This window comes from Erythranthe guttata, chromosome 3 (genome assembly GCF_056151865.1).
Source record: "Erythranthe guttata isolate IM_541 chromosome 3, IM_541, whole genome shotgun sequence".
Taxonomy (NCBI): Eukaryota; Viridiplantae; Streptophyta; class Magnoliopsida; order Lamiales; family Phrymaceae; genus Erythranthe; species Erythranthe guttata.
Window position 1 is genome coordinate 3915001 of NC_142535.1, and position 27674 is coordinate 3942674.

General features: G+C 39.7%; 3 protein-coding genes and 1 long non-coding RNA gene across 4 annotated transcripts in view; 1 reads left to right on the top strand and 3 right to left on the bottom strand.

The window, feature by feature from the left end:
* LOC105957985 (uncharacterized) overlaps positions 1-17560 on the bottom strand; it is an 18492-nt gene extending 932 nt beyond the window's left edge. The window contains exon 1 of the long non-coding RNA XR_016030479.1: positions 16917-17560. This is a non-coding gene — a long non-coding RNA (uncharacterized LOC105957985). The remainder of the gene's footprint in view (positions 1-16916) is intronic.
* On the bottom strand, positions 10682-16035 carry LOC148771567 (uncharacterized). The gene is made up of 5 exons (XM_088815981.1): positions 13683-16035; positions 13457-13640; positions 13136-13235; positions 12947-13019; positions 10682-12836 (listed from the first exon to the last, which is right to left on the bottom strand). Exons 1-5 carry the CDS (start codon positions 16033-16035, stop codon positions 11029-11031), a joined length of 4518 nt encoding a protein of 1505 aa, XP_088672107.1. The 3' UTR covers positions 10682-11028.
* A 63-nt stretch (positions 17561-17623) lies between the features above and the next one.
* Positions 17624-19483, top strand: LOC105973907 (uncharacterized). Its single transcript, XM_012998948.2, has one exon. It carries the CDS (start codon positions 17792-17794, stop codon positions 18935-18937), a length of 1146 nt encoding a protein of 381 aa, XP_012854402.2. The 5' UTR covers positions 17624-17791; the 3' UTR covers positions 18938-19483.
* Positions 19484-21809: 2326 nt separating this feature from the next.
* Positions 21810-25370, bottom strand: LOC105973906 (putative disease resistance protein RGA4). The gene is given in 2 exon segments (XM_012998947.2): positions 21810-22434; positions 22436-25370. Coding segments are annotated over 2 exon segments (3255 nt in total). The 5' UTR covers positions 25267-25370; the 3' UTR covers positions 21810-22010.
* Between the last annotated feature and the right edge of the window lie 2304 nt (positions 25371-27674).

The following is a 27674-nucleotide window of genomic DNA, read 5'->3' on the forward strand; positions in this document are numbered from 1 at the left end:
GCCTAGAACTCCTTTCTGGCCTGAACTCCCTTCAGTGACGCGGTTGATCTCCCAAGAGATCTATACAGCCAATCTGTATATGTTGACACATCCAACGATGGCACAGTTCTGTTCAGCAGAACGTTTCAGCGATTCTTCAAAGCAACGGAGTGATTTTTCTCCCAAAAAAGTGTCACGGTCTTTGTGAGGAGAGGAGCCTTATATAGGCGTGAGATGGGCCTCCAAAGACCTGTCTTCCAAAGGAATCGAATAACTAGGAAACAGAATCCTAGTCAATATCTAGTTCTAATCTAGATAACCATAAAAGATTCCTAACAAGAATGAAGTACTAGGAAATAAATCTAAGTCCTAAAGTATTACAAAGGTAGGACTCTAAATTTCCAAAATAAACATGGGAACAAATCTTTAGCCAATCTTTACTTCCCAAGTGAGGCGGATTTCTTCCTTCGTGGAAATCTGGCGCCAACAATCTCCCCCTTTGGCATAGATTTGGTCAGAACCCATGTTTAACAAGAACTCCCCCTGCAGATAAGACGGAAAGAGAAAAGACTCCCCCTGCATCACAGACTGTTAGCACTCCCCCTGCATCACAGACTGTTAGCACATAACATCACATACTGTTAGCACAATAGCAGTGCTACTTAAGTATTTCCTGCAGTGAGACAAATAAGAGAGATATAGAATCACTCCAAAATTAACTCAAAAATAGTTATCAATGCAGATAAAGAGATAACATATAGAGTCAAAGATGCAAAAAGAAAATAATACTAGCTATTACAGACCAGAAGTAATAGCAGATAGTTTTTAAGAAAAAAAACATAAAAACGAAAAACATAAATCTCTGCTTTAGTAACTAAAGCCAGAGAACAAATCATCTTCATCACGAGAGCTGGGCTGTGGAGGAGTGAGGAGGGATGCCTGCTTTTTGCCTTTATCTTTGGTCTTGGTGGAAGCCGCAGGAGTTGGAGTTGTTGCTACTCCCCCTTTCTGACCAGAATGTGCCAAAGTCCTAAGCAGCTGATCTTGAATAGAGGCAAACCCTTGAGCTAGCTGAGCCTGGATAGACTCCTGAAAACGAGTGAGCTCATCCTTGGTGACCACATCAACTGGCGGCGAAATAGAGGCAGCTACAATGGGAACAGAGGCAGCCACTATAGGAGCCTTCTTCACACGTGGGACCGTCTGAACAACAGTAGGATCGACAGGAGGCAGATCAGCAAAATGTTCAGAAAGGACCTTACCGTGGATAGTGATTGGACGGCCAGGAGGGTCCAGTAGAGTGGCATCACGAGTGGGCAGGCCTTGTTTGATCAGAAGCTGGTAGATCAGAGAAGGAAACGGCAGATGCTCACGCTCGGTCCGGGAATTGGCTAAGGCACCAATCTGAGTGAAAACTAATTCACCAATATTGATCTTGAGGTCGTGAGTGATGCACCATAAAAACTCAGCTTGGGTGGGATTGAGAGTAGCATTGTGAGTAGTGGGAAACCAGTTGGAAATGCCTATTTTAAAGAGGACTGAGTACAGCTGAGTCAGCTTAGACACATGAAAAGCCGACTTTGGACCAGGCCATTTTTTCAGAACTTTGGCAGTGAGGACAGAGGCCAGAGTGTCTTTGGAAACAGAGGGTTTGGAAGAAACCTCGTTTGGACATTTATAAAACTCATTAATCAAGGCAGGTGTCACAGAATAGAAAGACCCCCTCACATACACTTTCCCATACCCACGAGACCCCACAACAGAAAAGCGATCAGAAAGATTGGCATAGAACTCAACAATAACAGATCGTTCAAAAGGTTGTGCACTCACAATAGTGCCAAGCAACCCTTGAGTTTTTAGAAGACGGAAAATCCCAGACAAAGGTAAGACAGACCTAGACAAAACACGCTCAGGAGAGCAGGCACGCTTACTCATACTATCCTAATTTTCTTTAGCAAGAGCGGAATAGAAGAGAGGAGAGAAACAGTTACCAGCAGAGAGTTGAGAGCTGTTGGGTGCTAAATACCAACACGCAAGTGTACGTATCGCAAACAAGTAGTAAAGTAGACTCGTGAGAGTCGGATGTCGATCCCACAGGGAATACGCAAATTATTTAATCCTAAGTACCAAATCCTAACAATTGTGATTTTTATCCAGCCTACGCAGGGTTGTCAAATTAATTAACTAAATAAATTAAACTAATTAAGAACGCAAGTAATCACGAGAAAAAATCAATAATAAACGGATCTAGGATTTTATCTTCCCCCTATGCGATAATTCTTCACCCAATTAATTTCCTATCATGCAAGTTACGATTCTCGATTATTAACCCAAGACACGCAATTATACATAACCAGCTGTCGCTGCGTTATAAACCTATTATTCATAAAAGATTCACTATATGTCTATGCAAACCTAGTATAAATAAAGCATTAAATAACAAGTCTCGTAAACGGCTACCTAAGGTATTATCTGTATGTCTACGATAATACATGCAATCAACACACGCATTCGGTGAAAAACTACTCAAAGGCTCTTCTATCCCTGTTCTAATTATTAAAACGATCTGTCAGTCAATTCTAACAATAACAAATAGCAACATAAGTTAGCTACGCTCATGCACTAAATAAGATCAAGATAGAAGAAATAATCGAAGAATTAAACTTGCATAAAAGTCGAAAAAGAGGTTCGAATCACCACATAGGGTTCCAATAAAATCCTAGAATAAAAACTTAGCTACTCATGTTCGTAACGAAAAGCATAATAAAAATACGGAAATTCATAAAAATCAGAAAAGAAAAGGAAAAAAAAACTAGGATGAAGATTCGTCAAGTCTTCGTCTTCGTTCTCTTGCTCCTCGATTGCGTGTAGAAACGATAAAAACTCCAAATAAAAATAAAAGGTAAAAGATTTTAGATAGGTCTAATTGTGTGCTTGTGGCCTTTAAATAGGGTGCAAAAGTCTAATAGGGCGGGTTTCCTTGTATAATTGAGTTCCCTTCACTGCGCCATCACGTCCACCCGGACGGCCGTGTGAGATTTTGAACTAAAATCCGCACGGCCGTGCGGTCTTTAATTCTCCAGATTTCTGATTTTTTCACTTTTGGCCCACTTTTTCTCTGAATTTGCAGTTTTCACCCCAAAAGTTGCCAATTCTTCAATTTGCACCTAAAATACAAATAATAGCCATATTAAGCACCAATTATCGTAAAAACACATCAAAAGCTCCAATTAAAAGGTACAATTAAGTGTATAAATATACACTTAACACACCCCCAAACTTGAACTTTTGCTTGTCCTCAAGTAAAATTAAATTAATAACACAAAACAAAACCATACATCTCATTACATAGATCGATTGGTCAACTTCGCGTTTTCAGAACTTGCAATTATCATGACAATTCATAGGTATTCGCAAGCTTAACATTCAACGGCACTTAGTCACTCACTATTACCAAAAACCACAAGTCATACACTTGCTTCAAGTATCCAATATTTGCAAGTTAAAGATAGAAAGAATTTATACTTACATGCATATATTTGACTCCAAATACTCACCAAATTATTTTACTCAACTAATATTGAACAATAAGCTATTGGGATCATTGGGGCTTTGTGGCTTTCAATTGTTAGGCTCTTTGGTCCGAGGTAGGTAATATGGGAATGTGTGGCTAATTTTCTTGAATTGAGGTGATTACGCCAAAATTTGAAAGATAGGCGTTTGAAACAATGAATTCACCTCTAGGGACTTAAATAAACTCGATTCTCCAAAATTCACACGTCAACACTTTTGCCTTGAGACAATGGATCGATTTTTCAACACAACTCAACAACTAGTCCTTATTTCTCCCTTCTAATCTATTCTTCTTCTTCTTTTTTTTTTTTTTTTTTTTTTTTTTTTTTTTTTTTTTTTTTTGCATATCTAAGGATTTAGATATATATATATAAGAATTTATTTCGAAGAAGAAGAAAGATCTTATAAGAATTTTATATCTTATAAGAATTTTATATCTTATAAGGATTTGCATATCTTATAAGAATTTTTATTTCGAAGAAGAAGAAAGATCTTATAAGAATTTTTCGACCGACCACCAAGGGATAATTATTCAAAAATCTCCACTTTTCTACCTTCTACATATTGGCTAAAAGAAAGAACACCTTTTCTCCGAGGCTCAAATCAAGGTTCTAAGGATAATTTGACAAAAAGGGTAGGCTTGAAAGGCTCAAACGGTTCAAAGAAGGCCCAAATCATATCCCAAATCACTTACTATCAACACTTCGTATCATAAATGTCCTAAGGTGAGATTTAAAACCTAACAAAGCATGATTGAGCACAAATAAATTTCAAATTTAAAATGCAAAACATTCAACCAAAGCAATGCACAAGGTGTGATTCCTAGCAATAATTTACTTCTACGTTCCGTTGAATCGAAAGCTAAACAAATATCTACTCCTTATCAACATAAAACAAGCAATTTCATCATCAAACATTGACCATCTCCCATCATCGTAATTCATCGATGCATCGAATTGTTTTTTTTTTTTTTTTTTTTTTAATAAAACGAAAATAATAAAACGGCAACTAAAACAAAAACTAAAGCATGCAAAATAAAATAAAATAAAAACACAAATAAAGCGCACATAAACGAAAACAAGTAGTTAACCACCCCCAAACTTAAAATTCACATTGCCCTCAATGTGATTCGCCCGGAGTTTAAGGATAGAAAACACCTGTTTTTAAGCGTCGGGACCATCGCCGGGTTGCTCACCAACTCCACCATGTGCATGAGCATCATCCTCCTCGTCATCCTCCAATAGCTCGGGTACCGGCTTAATAATCGGTGCGGGAAAAATCGTCGAACACCTTGTGGGCGTTCTTGGTGGAATGGGTTTTTCGAGAAAATTTCACCGTTCTTGAATCTCCCTGCGCAAATCAACAACAAACCCCCTTGATTACGTATTATATGTGTGTAGTTGGTAAATTTTCGGTGAAATTTGTCAAAGAAAAGGGAAAATTTCGAAAAAGGAAGGCGAGGGTTCGAAGTGGGGGAGAGAGGGGATTTGAAATTATGAAATTTGCTTTTTTTTTTTCTTTTTTTTTTTTTTTTCCGCACGGCCGTGCGAGATTTAGGTGAAAAATCCGCACGGTCGTGCCCTTTTCCTATTTTGGGCAGTAGCCTCTTCATAATTTCGGACGGCCGTGCGAAATTATGGCCTAAAATCCGCACGGCCGTGCCATTTGGTGAATTTGGGCAGTAGCCCTTCTTAATTTAGGACGGCCGTGCGAAATTATGGCCTAAAATCCGCACGGCCGTGCCATTTGGTGAATTTGGGCAGTAGCTTCCCCGAAATCTCACACGGGCGTGTGAGATTTCTGCCTCTTTCTTGCACGGCCGTGTGAATAATTGCAATTGGGTCCCTGAAAAATAAAAACTTCTAATTAGTGCCCAGAAACTTTTTTTTTTTTTTTTTTTATATAAAATAAAATAAAAGCAAAACTAAAAATTTAAAATAACATAAAATACAAAAAACGAAAGCTCGGGTTGCCTCCCGAGAAGCGCTAAGTTTACAGTCTTCAGCCGGACTTTGTCTGCTTCTTTGGTCAAGCTAACGTGACCGAAGTCACTTGGCAATTGAGTTCCTCTCCCCGATGACGCTCGTTTGATTTTTTAGGTGGCCACATCCTCCTTGCACGTTCATCACCGTTAGCACCCCAACTCTTTTGACTATCTCTCGGAGGAGTTGAAATTGAGTCCGCACGATATACTTGCTCCTTTCGACTGCCGTTTCCGCCGCCATCTCCTGCACTCAAAGATGCTTTCCCATGGTCTAAGATCAAAACGTCAAAATCTTCATGATTTGTAAAATCCACAAGATCAATAGCATAACAATCTTTATTATCACATGGATTTTTATTAGCGCTAAAAACGTTAAATTTGATCGTTTGATCGTGCACCGTCATTGTAAGATCACCACTAGCACAATCAATTAGAGTTTTCGAAGTGGCTAAAAACGGTCTCCCTAAAATAAGAGGTATCTCCTTATCTTCATCTATATCGAGTACAACAAAATCGACCGGGAAGATAAATTTGTTCACCTTTACTAGCACATTCTCTAAAATACCTTTTGGGTAAACTAAAGACCTATCGGCTAATTGAAGAGTTATAGCCGTAGGTTCAATCTCACCTAACCCAAGATTTTTAAAAGTGGAATAAGGCATAAGATTAATGCTAGCACCTAAATCAATAAGTGACCTAAAATTTTTACCTCCAATAGTGCAAGGGATAGTGAACTTACCTGGATCGCCGAGTTTTTGTGGAAGGGGCCGTGTAAGAATTGCACTACATTGTTCCGTGAGTTGGATCATCTCGTTCCCTTGCAATTTCTTCCTTTTTGTTACGAGATCCTTGAGGAACTTCACCCACTTTGGCATCTTTTGAAGGGCTTCAATAAACGGAATATTTACTTGGATTTCCTTCAGCTTGTCCAAAAATCTCTGATAATCGGCATCGAGCTTCTTCTTTATAAGCTTCTGAGGATATGGAATTGGAGGGGCTCGTGATTTCACTGGGGATGATAGTGGTTCTTCGTGAGTTGCTTCTTTTTCCCCCATCACGCTCGGCTCCTCGATTACCGTGTTTTGCTTCTCCTGAAGTGGGGCTTCCTCCAATTGCCCCCCATTCTTTAAACTCACAGCGTTGCACTGTTCGACGTTGTTCTTCCGAGGATCTTCCGTATTCGACGGCTGTGCTCCCGATGGCCTCGCGGTTAGCTGGGTTGCAAGTTGACCCATTTGTGTTTCCAAATTTCGGATGGAGGCTTGGGTGGTTGTCATGAATTGCGCCAAAATATTTGCGAGATCTACACCTTGAGGTTGAGCTTGAGGCGGATTTTGGAATCCGGGAGCTGGTCGTGAATGATTTGGCGGTTGACCTTGAGGTGTTGCTTGCCTTTGTCCTTGCTGAGTTCCTCCCCACCCAAAGTTAGGGTGATCCTTCCATCCCGGATTGTACGTGTTGGAGTACGGGTTCCTCTGTTAGCGGTTGGTGTCATGCACATAATTCAGAGACTCCGTTTCTTCTATGCGTTGGTCGGGAACTTGGACTGCATGGACTTGCTGAGTTTGCAAAGCCGCTACTTGCTTCGATAGCTTCTCCAATTGGGCCGTGATTGCAGTGACTCCGTCTAACTCCAAAATTCCTCCCGTCTTGACTGCTCCGCTATTCGACGGGTCCGATGCCCGCATGTATTTATTTCTAGCGATTCGTTCCAAGAGCTCGTATGCTTCGTCGTAGGTCAAACTCATGAACATACCTCCACCTGCCGAATCAAGCACGGTTCTCGAGTTGTCTTGCAATCCATCGTAAAATATTTGCAATTGGCGCCACTCTTGAAGTCCGTGATTCGGGCACCTCCTTACTAGCTGCTTGAACCGCTCCCACGTCTCGAATAGTGCTTCACCGGCTTCTTGTATGAAATTTTGAATTTCTCTCCGGATTCTCTCAGTTTTTGTTGGGGAGTTGTATGTGTTCATGAAAAGTTGAGCTAGCTGGGCCCACGACGATATGGAGTGAGGTGCACGAGTTTGCAACCATTCTCGGGCTGCTCCTTGTAGGGAGTGCTTGAACAGGCGGAGTTGCAGTGCTTCGGGTGATACTCCATTCATCTTGTGCGAATCACACGTCTCGAGAAAATTCACCAAGTGGAGATGTGGATCTTCATGAGCTAGACCGCTGAATAATCCATTGTTTTGGAGCATCGTGAGGAGTCCCGCTCGAATCTCGAAATTGTTGGCTTCAATGGGGGGCTGCTGGATGCTTGATTGGAACCCATTGAGTGCCGGAACGGTGTACTCGTGCAAGGCTCGTTGACGCGGTGGTGGATTAATTAGCTGGCGTTGGTTTTGCTCGTTGACGATTTCTCTCGCCACATTAGGTGGTTGCCTTTGGTCACCTTCCCCACGATTATTCTCGTCTTCCATCGTTGCTGGAGTGTTTTGGGCTAACCGTTGATTTCTCCTGGCTTGCCTAAACGTTCGTTCAATTTCGGGGTCAAGAGGTAGCAGGCTCGTATCGTGTCCTCTTCGCATAAAAAGTACCTAGAACAAAATAAATAATAAAAAAAAAAGAATTAAATAAAATAAAAAAAAAATTGGCTGAAGTAAGAAAAATTGATCAAATTTAATATTAGGATAAATAAATAATTTAGCCGTATTCCCCGGCAACGGCGCCAAAAACTTGTTGGGTGCTAAATACCAACACGCAAGTGTACGTATCGCAAACAAGTAGTAAAGTAGACTCGTGAGAGTCGGATGTCGATCCCACAGGGAATACGCAAATTATTTAATCCTAAGTACCAAATCCTAACAATTGTGATTTTTATCCAGCCTACGCAGGGTTGTCAAATTAATTAACTAAATAAATTAAACTAATTAAGAACGCAAGTAATCACGAGAAAAAATCAATAATAAACGGATCTAGGATTTTATCTTCCCCCTATGCGTTAATTCTTCACCCAATTAATTTCCTATCATGCAAGTTACGATTCTCGATTATTAACCCAAGACACGCAATTATTCATAACCAGCTGTCGCTGCGTTATAAACCTATTATTCATAAAAGATTCACTATATGTCTATGCAAACCTAGTATAAATAAAGCATTAAATAACAAGTCTCGTAAACGGCTACCTAAGGTATTATCTGTATGTCTACGATAATACATGCAATCAACACACGCATTCGGTGAAAAACTACTCAAAGGCTCTTCTATCCCTGTTCTAATTATTAAAACGATCTGTCAGTCAATTCTAACAATAACAAATAGCAACATAAGTTAGCTACGCTCATGCACTAAATAAGATCAAGATAGAAGAAATAATCGAAGAATTAAACTTGCATAAAAGTCGAAAAAGAGGTTCGAATCACCACATAGGGTTCCAATAAAATCCTAGAATAAAAACTTAGCTACTCATGTTCGTAACGAAAAGCATAATAAAAATACGGAAATTCATAAAAATCAGAAAAGAAAAGGAAAAAAAAACTAGGATGAAGATTCGTCAAGTCTTCGTCTTCGTTCTCTTGCTCCTCGATTGCGTGTAGAAACGATAAAAACTCCAAATAAAAATAAAAGGTAAAAGATTTTAGATAGGTCTAATTGTGTGCTTGTGGCCTTTAAATAGGGTGCAAAAGTCTAATAGGGCGGGTTTCCTTGTATAATTGAGTTCCCTTCACTGCGCCATCACGTCCACCCGGACGGCCGTGTGAGATTTTGAACTAAAATCCGCACGGCCGTGCGGTCTTTAATTCTCCAGATTTCTGATTTTTTCACTTTTGGCCCACTTTTTCTCTGAATTTGCAGTTTTCACCCCAAAAGTTGCCAATTCTTCAATTTGCACCTAAAATACAAATAATAGCCATATTAAGCACCAATTATCGTAAAAACACATCAAAAGCTCCAATTAAAAGGTACAATTAAGTGTATAAATATACACTTAACAAGAGCCCACAGATGAATCAGAGGATTCAGAACGCAAAGGGTCATCCTCAGGAATAGGCTCAGAAGAAGAGGATTGTTGACTTCAGACACGGAGGCAGGAGAGGAGGCAGATGGGCCTTCGTGTTTTCGATTAGAGCGGCGGAGTTGAACAGGAAACTCAACATTGCGGGGGGTAACCTCTGGATCTGAGGGCAGATCATCTTGTGGGGTTGCAGAGAGGCTATCACCGTTCAGAGCAGTCACGCCGGTGTCGACAGGGTCAGGCACATCACTAGTCTTGAGACTTGGTGAAGGTGAAGCCACTGGAGTAGAAACGGGATCCAGATCTGTGGTGACAGGAGCAGGAGAGACATCCACAACAGTAGGGCGGACTTTCTTTGAGGATTTTCTGGACTTCTTCTCAGCAGGCGAGGCAGATGGGGTGTGGCGTCGTTTCTTGGAGCCCTCAGCAGATCGATTCTTGCCCATGGTGAATAGAGAACACAGAGAAAAACAAAAGAAAAAGGAACGGCGGAAAAAGAAGAGAAAGAATAAAGTGTGAGAAGCAAACCCTAAAAGAGGCGGATATTTAAAGCACAGGGACCGAGAAAATAGGCAGAAAAAGAGAGGACTCTTCGGATACTGGATATTTTCAAATCAGAATAAGATCCCACAAAATCCGCCACCAATAACAAGCAAGATATTCTCCACACGAAACATCAAAAAATAAAGAAGGCAGATGACATGGCTATAGCCACGTGGCCAGAGACAACTAGAGCCAAAGCCCAAAGATTTAAAAAAAATTAAAAAGAAAAAAAAAACTTTTTAAGGAAAAGAAAATCAAGAAGATCACAAGATTAAAAGTTGAGGGCTTGGTTTTCATGAATTAATTAGATAATCTTAAAGAGAATCACAATAGAAGGCCACCTAGCAAACTCTTGGATGCACGATATAGCTATAACCCCATGACCATACCCAAGAAACCATAATTTAGGTAAATTTTAAGGGTTATGAATGCATATGCGATTAGCACAGCAATTCGATCGTGGACTTCAAGGAGAATTTCCTAATATATGCTTGAATATCATCCCAACCCCTCCTTTTTTTTTTTTTTTTTTTTTTCGAACTATTTTTTTTCTTCCTTTTTTTTTTTTTTTTTTTTTTTTTTGAGTTCGAACTAATTTTTCTTCTCCTCCCTTTTTATGTTGATATGATGTTCAAGCAAACATTAGGAGGGCAACTTCCTTAAGAATCCACATAGCTTTTAAATAGAAGTCAGAGATGCATATGCGGTAGCATAATTCTCCCAATAGAGGTATGATCTTTGAGATGAATGAGGTCATAGTCATTGATCACTCCCGATAGAGGGGGCAGCACACTTCTATCATGGTTATCTGTGGAAACAAAAATTAATTCACAAAAACTAACACACAAACAATTAGTCAAAATGAACCTCCAATCATTCCTAGTCCAAAAACAGTGATGTCACATTTGTAGGTGACACATATAATGTCCGATTAAAAAATTCAAGTGCAATCCGGACACAAACTTTAATTGCACTTATCATAGAAAATTCAGTTTTGCACATGGCAAATCCCAAGCGCTTTACGCAAGGAATCAAACCTAAGGAAATCGAGGGGCTTTGTAAAAATATCAGCTAATTGATTGTCTGTGGACACATAATCTATAGTCACACGTTTCTGCTCAACTAATTGCCTGATGAAATGGTGTCGAAGATCTATGTGTTTGGTTCTAGAATGCTGGACAGGATTTTTTGAGATATTTATGGCACTTTCATTATCGCAGAATATATGAAGGAGTTTTTCATGAAAGCCATAGTCATTCAACATATGTTGCATCCAAAGAAGTTGAGTGCAACAACTACCTGCAGCTATGTACTCAGATTCAGCTGTTGATAAAGAGATGCAGTTTTGTTTCTTACTGTACCAAGATACTAGGTTGTTTCCCATGTAGAAACAGCCTCCAGTAGTACTTTTTCTGTCATCCACATCTCCTGCCCAGTCAGCATCACTGTATCCTGCAAGACAAGTATTAGTATCTTTGGAGTACCATATCCCTAGTTCAAGAGTTCCACTCACGTATCGTATGATGCGTTTGACTGCACTTAAGTGACTTTCTTTAGGATTTGATTGGTACCTAGCACATACTCCTACACTGAAACAGATGTCAGGTCTACTGGCAGTAAGATAAAGTAAACTTCCAATCATACTCCTGTATAATGTGGGATCCACGTCTGTGCCCTCACAGTCGCGTCCCAACTTTTCAGTAGGACTCATCGGAGTTTTTAGAGGTTTTGCATTATCTAACCCAAATTTACTTACCAGATTCTTGGCATACTTGCTTTGTGTGATGAAAATTCCATCCTTCATCTGCTTTACCTGCAAGCCAAGAAAGTAAGTTAGCTCTCCAACCATACTCATTTCAAATTCGTTTGACATTTGAGAGATAAACTCATCTTTCTTGTGGTCAGAAGTAGACCCAAAAACAATATCGTCCACATAGATTTGAGCCAAAAGGATTTCGTTTTTAAAATTTTTGACAAATAGTGTTTTATCTACCCCACCTCTTCTATATCCTTTTTCGACTAGAAAGGTTGTAAGTCGCTCATACCAAGCCCGAGGGGCTTGTTTGAGACCGTATAAGGCCTTTTTAAGTTTATAGACATGTTGAGGTTTGAGTGGATCTTCGAAACCTTTTGGTTGTTCGACATATACTTCTTCATTTAAGAGACCATTTAAAAACGCACTTTTTACATCCATTTGAAAGAGTTTAAACTTTAAATCACAGGCAACTGAGAGTAAAAGACGTATTGACTCAAGACGTGCTACCGGAGCGAATGTTTCATCGAAATCTACTCCTTCAATTTGGGTGTATCCTTGAGCAACAAGACGAGCTTTGTTGCGAGTTATATTACCAAGTTCGTCCGTTTTGTTTTTGAACACCCATTTTGTACCTATAACGTTTACCTGGTCGGGTCGTGGAACAAGTTCCCACACTTCATGTCGAGTGAACTGCTCAAGTTCCTCTTGCATAGCTTGTACCCAATACTCATCAAGAATTGCTTCTTTGATGTTTTTTGGTTCTATAGTAGAAGTATAGCAAACATACCTGACCATTTCTTGGTAATCAACTTTGGGCTTATTTCGAGTTTTCATACCTTCATCAAATTCTCCTATCACCTGTTCAGAAGGATGATTTTTTACAACTCGTTTTGATGGTCTTTTTCTTTCTTCTGTGCTTTCCTTCGCTGCTGGCACGCCTTCTGTGCTTTCCTTCACTGCCGTCACTTCCTCTGTGCTGACGCCTGGCGTTTGTACTGGTACAATGGTTTTTCCAGGATTAGCGTCTTCCTCATCCATTTCTGCAGATAAAACATCGTTAAATGTTACATTAATGGATTCCATAACATTCATTGTACGTTCATTATAAACGCGATATCCCTGCTGTTTAAAGAGTAACCAAGAAAGGTACCTTTGTCTCCTCTTGCAGAGAACTTACCGAGTTGTTCTCTATCGTTCAGGATGTAACATTCACACCCAAAGACCTGAAAGTAACTTAAGTTAGGCTTCTTACCTTTCCATACTTCATAACTTAAGTTCTGGTCTGAGGTGTACACAGTTTATGGTGTAGCAGGCAGTGCTCATAGCTTCAGCCCAGAACTTTGTGGCCACTCTTGCTGAGATGAGCATTACGCGAGTCATTTCTTGGAGAGTTCTGTTCTTTCTTTCTACCACACCATTCTGCTGTGGTGTCTTTGGTGCTGAGAATTCGTGGGAGATACCGTGTTTATCACAAAATTTTGTGAATGAAGAATTTTCAAACTCTCTCCCATGATCGCTTCGAATTCTTCCAATATTGCTGAATTTTTCAATTCGCAATTTCTTGCACAGAGTTTTGAACTCATAAAAGGTATCTGACTTTTCCCTAATGAAGCGTACCCAAGTAAACCTTGAGAAATCATCAACACAAACTAGAACATACCTTTTTCCACCAATGCTCTCGGTTTGCATTGGTCCCATTAGATCCATGTGAATGAGTTCCAAGGTCCTGCTAGTTCCTGCATGATCTGTGTTCTTGTGAGATGTCCGTACTTGTTTTCCCAGAGGACAGTCACCACATGACTCAGGTGTGTCAGTCTTCAGTTGGGGTATCCCTTTCACGCAACCTGTATTAACAAGACGGATTAGATCATGAAAATTTAAATGACCTAGTTTCCGATGCCAGAGATCAGTGAGATCAGAAGAAGTGTGATGACATTGATCCGATTTGTCAATCTGATCAATTTTGTAGCAATTGTCTGATGACCTGTATCCAGTTAGAACACAATTTTTGTTTTCATCAAATACTTCACACTTACGCTTTGTGAACAATACAGAGTCGTATAGATCACACAACTGACTTACACTCAGAAGATTTGATTTCAAACCTTCCACATACAGAACATTGTTCAAGTTTGGCAACCCTCCAACATTTAAGTCTCCTTTTCCCTTTACATAAGCCTTATTTCCATCTCCAAAAGTAACCTGTCCACTAGACATGTTATGCAGATTTGATAAGAAATTCCTTTCACCTGTCATGTGTTTGGAACATCCACTGTCAAAATACCAAGAGTTAGTAGCACATGCATTTAAAGATAAAATAGCTGACCAGCAGTTAGTACTATCATTTGTCATCCTTTGTTTATGAGAGTTGTTACTTTGAGAGTAAGTAACCCACGCAGCGGATTTGGATGTCTGATATGCTAACTGTTTATTTATCAATTTCCATCTTTTAAAGCATTTAGGCCTGACATGCCCTATTTTGTGACAGAAGTGACAGATAGGAATAAACTTAGTAGGATAGGTTTGGTTGTTCACACAAGAAGATGTGGAATTGACAAATCTGATCTTTTGGTTTGACCCAGTGTTAGCATTAGATTGTCCATCAGTATACCCTAACCCAATTCTTTTGGAATTGGAAGGATGAGCATTTATGATTTCATCTAATCTATTTGAGGGAAGAAATGCAGTGCGATTTAACTTACTGACAGAGGCATCAAACACTGTGCTAACAGGCGGTGAAGCATCTTGGTGATCATTAGCATGTAAGTTTGGAAAAAGATTTTTCCTCACCCTTTTTGCTCTTTCACCATCATAGTCCTGCCAATATTTCAACAAATCTTTGAGATTGTCGATGTCTCTTTGTGCGAAGTCCTGTTCCACTTCAAAGACTTCAATCTCCATCTCAAGTTCATCAATCCTGTCATTCAGTTTTGTGATAACTCCTTTGTTTTCTTCCTCTTGTTTTTTGATTCTTTCTTTCAGGAGTTTATTTTCATTACTAACTTCATGACATTGCTTCAGGAGATCATCCAATTGTGTTTGAAATTGTTGGATGGACTCTTCACCTTCATCTTCTGATTCGTCACTCCCTGTGGACAGAAAAGGCATATTTAGATTTTCGTAATTTTCGTTTTCCTGTGTGACATACCTGAGATGTGGCGGTTCTGTGCATGTGATTTCCTCGAGTGTGGCTTCTGTGATTCTGCAAGTTCCACAGAAATCATTGTTTGTATCATCGTCACTAGCTTCACTTTCATCATCAGACTCTGAGGTGTCATCACTCCAAGTTGTGGCAAGTGATTTTCCTTGTTTTTTCAGAGTGTTAGCACATTCTGCTTGGATATGACCATAACCATGACACTCTCTACATCGAATTCCCTTTTTGACTTCTGGCTTGTCTGTAGAGGTCCTAGGTTTTCTCTCAGAGTTTGTAGGATGTCCATTTCTCTTGATGAATTTCCCGAAATTTTTTGCTATTAAGGACATGGATTTTGTGAGCTTGACTTCAAGTGCTGACATAGGACCAGTAGGCACAGATGTTGTGGTGTCCGATACAGTTTGCAGAGAAATTTTCCTTTCCTTGTCCATTCTGCTGATGTTTAACTTGTTTTCAAAAGTTTGTAGATTCCCAATCAGATCCTCAAGTCGCAATGAGTCCACATCACTTGCTTCCTCTATGGCAGTGATCTTGTACGCGAATCGGTCTGGCATGGATCTGAGTACTTTTCGTACAAGTTTAACTTCAGGATAAGTTTCACCGAGGCCGTGAGCTTCGTTTGATATGTCACATAATTTGGAATTAAATTCACTCACGGTCTCATTTTCTTCCATACGAAGATCTTCAAACCGGGTGGCAAGCATTTGAAGTTTGGATAGTCTGACTGAGGCAGTTCCCTCGTAGGCTGTTTGGAGTTTCTCCCATGCTTCTTTAGCACATTCACACGCCGAGACAATCTTGAATTGATTGATATCAATTCCATTGAATATAGCATTCAAGGCCTTGGAATTCATATTTGCTGCAATTTGTTCGGCTTTGCTCCAGTCTTTCTCATGCTTCTCAGTTTCAATCCCTTTCTCATCTGTGGCAACTGGTCTCTTCCATCCAGTTAACACTGTTCGCCATGCATCTTCATCCATTGACTTTATGAACATCTTCATTTTAGTCTTCCAATAGGAGTAGTTGGTTCCCGTTAGCAGTGGTGGGCGAGTAGTGGAACCTCCTTCCATATGAGAACTCATAGTACCTACGAATAGTAAATGGCAAATAAATCAAATTCCCAAAATCACACACTATGTATATCTAGTGAGAGGCTCTTGATGCCAATTGTAGATTTATATGCCTATAGAAATCAGTTGGTCTAAGTTGTAACAGTTAAGTTGTGGAAACAGTATTCAGTTACAACTGTAAATCTTGTGTTGTCACAGTTATACTCTACTTAAAGTAAATAAACAGAACACAAGAATTAATGTGGTTCAGACACAATTGTGCCCTACATCCACGTGGACCTGCAAACACGATTTCACTAGTTCAGATTTACAGTGTACATTAATAGGACTTATTAAAAACACTAAAGACTCCCTCTTTATGTAATATGCCGTTCTTGTACATAACTCGAACTTCGTGTTTCGTACAGCAGCTCCACACCGCGTGCCTAGAATTCCTTTCTGGCCTGAACTCCCTTCAGTGACGCGGTTGATCTCCCAAGAGATCTATACAGCCAATCTGTATATGTTGACACATCCAACGATGGCACAGTTCTGTTCAGCAGAACGTTTCAGCGATTCTTCAAAGCAACGGAGTGATTTTTCTCCCAAAAAAGTGTCACGGTCTTTGTGAGGAGAGGAGCCTTATATAGGCGTGAGATGGGCCTCCAAAGACCTGTCTTCCAAAGGAATCGAATAACTAGGAAACAAAATCCTAGTCAATATCTAGTTCTAATCTAGATAACCATAAAAGATTCCTAACAAGAATGAAGTACTAGGAAATAAATCTAAGTCCTAAAGTATTACAAAGGTAGGACTCTAAATTTCCAAAATAAACATGGGAACAAATCTTTAGCCAATCTTTACTTCCCAAGTGAGGGATTTCTTCCTTCGTGGAAATCTGGCGCCAACAACACCAATTCAACCACACTCTAAAAAGTAAAAAATCAACGACAAATAATACTTGCTAGGTCCGACCACTGCTTAGATCGGGCATTTTCGCAGGGAAAGAAAGCAACAATCATAGCTAACCCGACGACTAATCCGATCACTAAACGTGCTACAAAAGACATTTACCTCCTAAACGGAGCAAGAATCGACGACTAGGGCTTAAGAGTAATTTGGGGGAAGTGAAACCAACCTAAAATTGCCAAGCTTCAACGACCGACTGAGCAAGACCATCTTAAATTACGACGATTTACAACAACCAAGAAGTAAGAGCAGATCATTAAAGAGGAGATGGAAGAAAGGTTGCGGGAAAATTTGAATTTGTACCTGGGTTTTCGACGACGGGAAATCCCAGGAGCTCACCATTCTTCAAAGATTAGGGTAAGAATTTGGTGTGGGGAGAGAGAAAGTATATTTACACTCTCTTTTCTCTGTAATTCGACTGATTTATCGAGGACAATTTCGGAAGCGTAATACAATGTGAATCCAGGAAGAGGGGCTGGACAACGTAATCTCAAGTGGAGAGGTGTGATTAGGTAATCTTGGAATTCAAGGAAATGGAAGGATAAGATACCGGGCCTTTAATCAATTGCGGGCCAATGTATTAAAAACCTAACTACATATTAGCACTAATCAGTCAATCTTGCTTTTTCATTTCAAAGCAAAAGGCCCCTAAATATATCTGTAGCTCTACACAAAACAAAACCCCAAATTCAAATTGGGGAGAGCCCCAAAGCCCTAAACTCCGAATTCACTGCTCAAAACCATGGCTTCGAAGCTTCAATCTTCAGGTAAGTAATCTTCCTCTGTAAACCCAAATGATTTACATATTCAATTTGCAAAGATGATGGCACTCGTACGCCGAAATCTCACCTCTTCAATTTCGAATCGCTCTTTATTATATCTCTGCTGCAATTCCCATTTTTTCTCTACTTCCCAAACCCTCGCCGCTTCTCCTACTGTTCTTGATATCTTGTTGCATAAACACCACTTATCCCCCGAGGTGGCTTCACTAGTTGACTCAGATTTGAGATTCAGTAATCCCACCGACCCGGTCAAAGCCGATTCAGTACTCTCGTATTTCAGAGATAGCGGCTTTTCGACCACCCAATTGGAGAAGCTCGTCAAGTACAGGCCTCGACTTCTCGCGTCGAGTGTCGAGAAAACCATCAAACCCAAGATCAAGATTTTCCAAGATTTGGGGTTTTCTTCACAAGACATCGGCGATATAATCACGAATAATCTGACAATTCTGCATTCGAGCGTCGATAACATCATCGTCCCCTCGTTAACCGTGCTAAAACGCCTGTTGGGTTCCAATCATGACGTGGCAAGACTCTTACGGTTGTGCTCGTGGTTTCTGACGGTCGATTTGGAAAAGAATATGGTGCCCAACGTCGAATTCTTGAAGAGCTACGGCGTACCCATGGAGCGTATTCTCGTCATACTCTATCATAACCCGAGGTGTCTTCTGATCAAGACCGAGATCATGAAGAACTCCGTCGAAAGAATCGAAAGAATCGGGTTCAATCGGAGCTCGAAAATGTTTGCCTATGCGATTAGGGTCGTTTCTATGATGAGCGAGGAGATGTGGGAGCGGAAGCTGCAGGCTTTTCGGGATTTGGGATTTTCGGAAACGGAAACGTTGGCAATGTTCAGGAAGGCGCCGACGTTGTTTACGAAATCACCGGAGAAGATAAAGACCGTAAAAGAACTTGTGCTCGAAACAGGGAAGTTCAGTATTTCGTCATTCGTGAATAACCCGGTTTCTCTTGCTTGCAGCATCGAGAATAAGTATAAGCCGAGGTTTCAAATATTGGGGATTCTTGAAAGTAGGAATCTGATTAACTATTGGCCTGGTCTCTCGACAATTTGCAAGTTGCCCGATGATAAATTTTTTGGGAGATATATTGGGCCTCATTTGAGTGAACTTGGTGGTCAAGTGTACGTCGCAAACAGTTATTGGCAAAAGGAAATATTAAAACCGTAAAACATCCGCTCGAAGGAACTGGTCAATTCGAAGCTAACCAACGAAAAATAGGTACTTGGCTGATTTATGATTATGTGGATTATGTATTTGGCTCCTTAAATTATATGGTCCCGTTTGGCTGCCAAGATAAGCCAAGATTAACTAAGTAGTTGGACTTAATTTGATGTTTGGTATCCCCAATAAATTGTCTGGTCGACCCACCAAAATTATTTAATCATGGCTTATCTTGGCTTATCTTGCCTTCTAGTATGTTTTTTTTGTTGGACGTCGCAAGCTCCAATAAAATAATTGGGTTTCATCAGACTATTTAATATTATCTTGGCTAATCTTATCTTGCCAACCAAACGGGGCCTATATATATATTGTAATTGCATGTGCCTTTTGATTTTAAGGGCTAAGATTGGCTCATTTCATGTGACAGAAAGTATTCTGTGTGACCACCTAAAATTTGTATTTGGTTTCTCCTAATATTGTTCGGATCTTGGAATTTTGTCGGGACAAAACTAAAAATATTCCGACGCGAAAAAAATACATTTTTGTGCTTTATTTTTAATGTTTTCTTTATGGGTTATAGTTTGTGTCCTTGTGTTTTGTCTCATTGTTTGAACTCTCATTTATCGAAGAACAAATATAAACCGTATACAATATGCATAAGAAATGGGTGTGGTGTCTGAATGTCTTCTTTATTGTTTTTATGTATTAGGGTAAATTACAACCACGGTATGGTCAATTTATGAAAAATCCCCTCTTGTTTGGATAATTACATCTATCCCCTCAACTATGATTTTTTCTTACACCTCCACTCTTATGGCCTCAAATTCTACACAATCATCTAGATTTCATGGAATGTGATCTAGTTTAAACTCGTTTTGTGTAAAAATATAATTTCTGATGTACCACAATCTGATATATATATACAAGCCAAAAAACACGTATTATGATCATCAAGCTTCAAAATGTGGAGTTCGAATGGGATAAAACGGGTACAAAAGTGATAATATTCCATAAAATCTCAAAGATTCGACTAAATTTGAAACCGCAAACAAGAGGGAGTTTTCGTAATTTGACCATACCTCAGGGTGTGGTTGTAATTTATCCTATGTATTAAATTATGTCTTATAGGTATTATACAAACCCTTTTTTTTATATGTGGTATTTGCAGGGAATTTTGTTATTATTTATTTGGTTTGTGCAAATTAAATTATTTTGGTTAGAATGCTTTGATTTGAATTTTGAAGTAGCGCTTTTTTGATTCTTTCTCTTCTTTTCTCTTGTTCTACTTTGAATTGTGATTCTTCACCCGACGAATTCCTCTCCGCTTTTTTGATTCTTTCTCTTCTTTTCCTCTTTTTTTTTCTCAATTTCTGGTATTCCCACTTTGGTGATGGACTTTTGAAGTCATCTCAGTCATCTCTATCTTATGTGTGTGTATTGGCTTTCTGGTTTTTGAATACTCCGGTTTTCTTTGTTTTGTTTATTAAGCCTACTTTTCTTTTCGGTTTTCTTTGTTTTGTAGCTTTTCGTGTACAGTTGATAATGGTAATTTGGTTGTTGGACTTTGATGTTGTTGTAATGTCCTTTTTTGTTGTTGTTTTTTTTTTTTCTGATAATTTTTTTTGGGTGTCTTCTGTACTGTACTGCCGAATATGGCAGAATTTTTTTGACATTTATAAATAAAGGAAAACTCGACCCTGACCCGAAATAGTCGGGTACCCGACTATTTTGGGTTTGTGTAATGCTTTTTATGCAAAAAATCCGAATAACCAGTTTTCATTTGTTCTGATATATATATATATGTATTAGTATTTACCATGTGATACACGGGCTATCATTGTTTACTGTTAAGTATATACGAAATTTAAAATATGTGGAAGTAACATATATTAAAAAAAAATTAAAAAAATTATTGATTAAATAAAAAAGTATTACGACATAAATATAACACATCATCTCATTAAAAACTGCAGGGAAAGGAAAAAGGAATATTTTAACCAAGGAGTACCATCCTCCACCATGAAAAGTGAAATGAACAAAAACACTTGAAGAAGATCAAGATAACTAAACACATATTCAATAACAATCTATAAGACACAACTTTGATGAACTAAAACCAAAACAATTCCTATGACTAAAAAATTAAAATCCAACACCAAGAATAAGAAAAAATGTAAAAAAACAAATAAATCTTATCTTTTTACTGGAACATTCAGACACATCTTTAAACATAAATTAGGAGGCTAATCACCAAAAAAGAAAGAGAGAGCGAGAAAATTTGGAGGACCAAAGATTACAAACGAAGCTACGATTTTTTCTAGATCAAAATACTCCCGGAAAAACACCTCAAAATTTGTGAACGAGACAGAAAGTTGACTCTGCTGCCTACGTACGATAACCATGGACTCGCTCAAGGCTGAAACACGTCCCTTGCGTATACGCGCATTATTTTTTTGGTGAGCTCGAACAGACAACCATGAACATTTTATTTTTCAACTTGTCCAATAATGAAGCGATTCTTAATTTGGTCCCTTAGTTTTTTTGCAGAAACCTCCTGGGGTGGTTTTTGTCCTTTCACAACCGGTCAACGGCAAAAAGTTAATTAGGTCGTGTGTGTGTGGGCTTATGAGATCCTACACCCGATGAAATACACCATGTAGTTTTAAATCATAGATTTACATAAATAACTACCAACTAAGCACACATGCACATGAATGTGTGTTATTATGGATAGATCAATGGTGTAAAACCATATGGTGCATTTCACCAGGTGTATGTTCTACAAACCGTCTGAGTATATTGTCTAAAAATAAATATCAGAGGGTATTTGCTTACTTTCTTATGATACGGGGGAAAGCACAGTTGCGATTTTCATATAGGGTAATAAATTCAATAAGCTAATTTTCTTTTTCTTTTGAAATAATTCAATGAGTTTACAATTGAAATTTGAAAGCATTCCCCTTCGAATTGACAAAAATTGTTTGAAAGTTTGCTCAATTTCTACATTTCTAACCTCCAAAATAATTCCTGTAAACTTACAGAATTCGAATGAGGTAGTCGATGAATTGTTCTCCATTAATCACCAGCGTTCACCAATTTGCAGGCGTGGAATATGCGCTATCTTGTGCCAGTCCTCCCCCTCCCCTCTCTCGCACCGCCTTTCCAATTCCGAGCATTTCTCCACACACAGATACCGAAGATTCGTCATTCCTTTCACACTATCCGGAATCGATGCTATCTTCGAGCAACCGTAAATATCCAGTGATTCAAGACATTTCAAACCATCCAACCACTCCGGCAGTGAACTCAGCACATGAAGGCGGTGCAGTTTTAGAGATTGGAGCGAATATGCAATGTGTTGCAATGCTTCGGGCACGCGCACCATCTTAGAAAGATCGTCGAGCTTCAGCTCTTTCAAGCAGCGAAGATATTTAATACCTTCCGGAAGATCCACTATTTCCGAGCATCGGCTTACTTCTAGTTCCTCTACACAAGTCAAGTCGCAACCAGCATTGAGGCAAACACGCCAGCTTCTCGCTATCCACAACATGCAAGCGTTTTAGTGATTTTAGGGATTTCAGCCCTTCTTCCGGCAAGCAGAGCTCGTGTGCTCCGTAGATCCACAAATCGTCGAGACTGGTTAGGTTTTGCAGCGTCTCGATTGGAATGCATGTCGTATTCTTGTCAATGTCCACGAGAAGGAGAGTAACGGTGTACAGGTTCGACAGTGAAGCCAGAGTTGAGCTACTGCAGCTCAAAGTCTTCAATTTTTTTAGGTATGAGAGTGGCGGCATTACTAATGAAGAACAATGCAGAATGCATAGCTTCTCGAGATTTGGGAACGCTTCTCTCGTCGTTTCCTCTTTCGACAACCCTTTGAGATTCGGGAGAGAACGCAAATACAGAGTTTCCAGAGATGGAAAATTTACGCATAACGTATTTCCACTACGAACTTGACCCTCGATAATGTACTCCACCGCCGCCACATTATCCAAAGTCAAGGACTTAAGATGAGGTAGCTCTCCCAGTTGTGGTAGACGCAAACAATTCTCGCAGTATGATATGTGGATTTCGACTACTTTGTCCAGAGTCGAATTCGACATCCAAATCGGAAAAAATCTACCCCTGAATCCCCGAATCCCTAAACTTTTGAGGTTTCGGTGAGGCTCGAGTGATTCCAACACCTTTTCATCTCTCTCTTCCACCTCTAATTTTGATGCAATGTTGTCACTTCCCCACACTAAACTCAAACGGTGAAGGTTTTTCTTCTCTCTAAGATTTGCCTTGTTTGCATCGACGGGGTTTTCCACTCTCTCCAGATGAGAAATTGTTAGCCTGCCACCGAGGTTCAAGCCCTGTAATTCTTCGAGCCGATTACCTCTATCACGGCCCACTACGAACAGACTCAATGTTCTGAGGCAGGTAAGTTCTCCGATTTTAGATGGCATCTCCTTTAGTGATTTGCATGATTCTAAAAGTAGATGACGGAGATTAATCAAGCATCTCGTCTTCTTCGGTAAAGCTACGAGATCCTTGCAGTAATCCAAATTCAAAACTTGCAAATTACAAAGACTGGATAACGACTCGGGGAGGGTACGAATTCCAGTCTCGGACAAATTCAAGTGTCGCAAATGTTTCAGACGGCCTACTGCATATGACAATTCATTTATCCCCGTCCTGCTTGCATCTAGTATCCTCAAACGACAAAATTTCGTCAAGATGAAAGGCATGTCCATCTCAGGTTGATTACTCGTAGGGAAGGCAACGGATTTTTTTCGTAAATTTACCTGGCGTATTTTGCTATTCGGTGCAGTGCTTGTCAGATTCCTCTGGATATGTGCTCCTGTGGTTCTGTCCTCCATGATTGATTGGGCGAGATCATGAACGAGATCATGCATAATCAAATTGGTTTTAATATTTGTACCCGTAACGATTTGCAAAAGGGATCTCAAGACTAGCTCATTGCATATTTCGTTGCCAACATCCTCCACTTCCAACACGCCCTTTGATGAAATATATCCATGCGCCATCCACATAAAGATCAATTCGTCTTTCCGAATAAAAGTGCCCTTGGGAAAGACTGCACAATAAGCAAAACACTGTCTCAACTCTAGAGGAAGATGATAATAACTCAACCTCAATGCTGGTAGTATCAGATTTTCTTCTTGAGGTAATTCCCATATTTCACTTTCTTTTACGTAATTCCACTCATTCTCTGTCCTCTTAAACCGCAACAGACCTCCAAGCGCCTTAGCAGCCAGAGGAACACCGGCACATTTCTTCACTATTTGCTTCCCGATGGGTTCGAGATTGGAGAATTTATCCTTGTCTTGTCCGAGTGCACGTTCCCGTAGAAGAGTCCAACAATGCTCTTCTGACAATCCCGTCAAGTAATGCGGTGGAAGTGTTCCCATTGTATCAACAACCTTTTTGAGGCGTGTGGTGATGATAATTGAACTCCCATTCGAGCCGCACGCGAGAGCATTTCTTAATTCGGACCACTTCTGTTGATCCTCGTTCCAAACATCGTCCAGCACAAGCAAGTATCGTTTCTGGTTCAGCAACTCCCATAGGCAGAGCTGTATACTATCCAAGTGCATTAAGTCTGAAGAATTTGCAGTACCGGATTCAATCACGGCTTTCATTATAGTCTTGAGATCGAAATTTCCAGAGACGCAAACCCAAATTCTTTTGTCGAAATGCTCGACGACCCTTTGATCTTTGTAGACTAATTGAGCGAGGGTCGTCTTGCCAAGGCCTCCGACGCCAATTATGGGCAGGACGGTAATTCCCCGATCGTCTTTCATCTGGTTGACCAGAATGCCAACAATCTTCTCTGTATCTTCTTCTCTACCGTATACAAGATGAGGCTCGTTCAAACAGGAACCGGTCTCACGCGCGGCAGCAAACTCGATCGGCTTATAACGTACAGTCGTCTCACGCAAATGGAACTTATCACGCTCTGCGGCAACCGCATCCAATTGTTGCGTGACTCGCTTCATCCTTCGTCCAATTTTGCGTTGAAACAGAATTTTCTTCAAGCTATTATAGCGTCTTGATTTGCTGCTTTTGTGCTCCAATTTCGAGACTTCAGTCGGACACTCATCCAATATGTCATCAATATCAAAGGCAAGATCGTTGAGTTTGACCAGCCAATTATGTATGGACTTGCTCTGAAGCTGCTTCATTTCGGCGTCTTCGAGCACAGCTTGAATGGCGGTGAGGGTGCTCGAGAGCTTCTTCATCTCTTCATCCACACCGATAATCAGTCCAATCTCAGCTTGGATCAATGAGCACAAATTTCCAACAAGTACATTAAGAAATGCCTCTGCCATATCTCAACTAATTGAAACGCTTTCAGGATTTATTTTTGTTAATTGTTCGGATGGGTATGAACTATAATGGGAAACTGTGCAGATCTTTATATGTCAAAGTAAACGCATCTTTTCAACTTTGTTGCGTGTCTCTAAACTCAAACAATTAACTAATTGTCTTAGAAGTAAGTGTAGTAGTACTTTATAATTTTTGTCAAGTTGGATACAAATAATTGATATTATTATAATTTATAATATTGTGGTTGGTTGAAGCTTTTGCATACAAGCTTGCATTAAATACTGATATTGTGTTTGAATAATGGGTAATTTGGCACTTTGCACCCTCGAATGATATGCCATTGACACTTTGGACCATTAAATTGAAAAAATGGCATAATACATCCTCCAATTACAATTTATTTGGCACTTTCCACCCTACTTCACCTTTTGGCTACAAAATAGAGGAGAAAATACAATTTGCACTCCTGAACTATGGAGTTTGTCACAAACATCTCCTCAACTACAAAACGTACCAAAATGACCCATGTTATTTATGGTCAACGTTAACAAACCTCACACCGTTCATTTTATTGTATATTTACTAATTTGTCCTCACAATTTGCTTACAAAATTGGGCACATTCAACCACCTCCACCGGTTTTCTCTCTCTTATCTCGCCGGCGGTAGGGGTGTAAACGAGCCAAGCTCGCCTTATTTCGTGAGCTCGAGTTCGAGTCGCTAAGGCTCGAGCTCGAGCTCGAGGAGCCTATATTTTTTAGCTCGAGCTCGAGCTCGTTGTGTTTCTAAGGAGCTCGAGCTCGCGCTCTAGCTCGTATACGAAACGAGCCCGAGCTCGAGCTCGTCACAACCAAAAACCCATGCATCAAATTTATTTTTTCAATTAGAAAAGTAATATTATTCTTTTTTTATTTATTATTAATAATATCCATTATTATATATTATTAAGATGTATTAAAAAATATAGACAAAAGGTAAAGCTCGCGAGCCTGCTCGCTAGCTATCGAACAACTGAAAGGAAGCTCGAGCTCGACTCGTCGAAAAGCTCGGGCTCGTGAGCTCGAGCTCGAGCTCGATTTTTCGAGTTCGAGTATGAGCTTTTTTCGAGCAAGCTTCGGAAGCTTGCGAGCCGGCTCGTCTCATTTACACCCCTAGCCGGCGGTGCCTTTCTCTACTTCCACCCCTTTGAAGTGTTCAACCACATCTCAATATTCACTCAAAATCAACCAATTAGCCCAACTCAGTCTCGTCATGAGCCCTCAAATCAAGAAATACTTAATTGGATGGCGTCCGTCGTCGGTGATCCCAACAATCCCTCCGCCACCGCTGCGAATAATATCTTCAACGAAGATGAAGAAAGGTCCGACCAAAGACGATTCCGCCGTTGATAAAACGTATTATGAAAATATAAATGTTGCTTGTAGAATGGGTACGAAAGGATAATGACTGGACTCTTGTAGAGAGATTATTGTGAAGTTGAGCATGATGATATTACGACAAAGAGTGATGATGATTTGATTGTAATAATGATTCAAATAATGAGAACGAAAAACTTATGTTTCATGTCTTTAATCTAGTTGAGATGTACAGTTCTAACTCTGAATTAAGCATGATTTTTAGCACCCGAACAGAATTAAGGCAATCAATACATTCTCATGCCATAAGAACAAGCAAGAGCATAAACATTGCAAAAAATGAAAAGAGTTGACTACACCCTAAGGGTGGAGGCTTCATGCACATAAGGTTAGAGATGAGTGCACATATCAGATAAGGACTTACGATCCTAATCACAGCTGCGGGATGAGTTTTCAGGTAAAAAACTTCAAATCTAATTCGTTGCCTACTAAATATTTGAGTAAATTCAAATCTGATCCTAGGAGAAATGTGAAAGGGTTCAGAGTTGATGCCATGGAGGATACATGCAAGATGTTATATTTCCTGTTATCAAGCATACACTAGAAAATTTGCTTGTTACTACGAAATTTTTCGCCACGGTAAAAGACCGTAATAAAAGGTACTTTTTACTACGGAACAACTCTCAAGTCGAAGTAAATACTAGGATTTACCGTAGAAAAAAAGTATTTGGTACGGCCATTTACCGTAGCAAAGCTTTTGTCACGCCCGTATATGCTACGGGGCAAATTCGTAGCAAATACGTAGCAAAAGCCTTTTTAGTACGAATTTGATACCTTTTAATACTGTTAATGATCGTAGTAAAAAGCCATTTTTCTACTAGTGATATGAAGCTAAAAATAAAGCTATAGAAACTATTGAGAGAGTTCCGAAAGAGCAATACTGATTGCTATGGGATTTTTTTGATGAAGTAAAAAGAACTAATCCCGGTAATATCGTAACAGTTGGGACTGATCAGCCAGCTGGTGAAAACAAATTTGTTAGACTTTATATGTGTT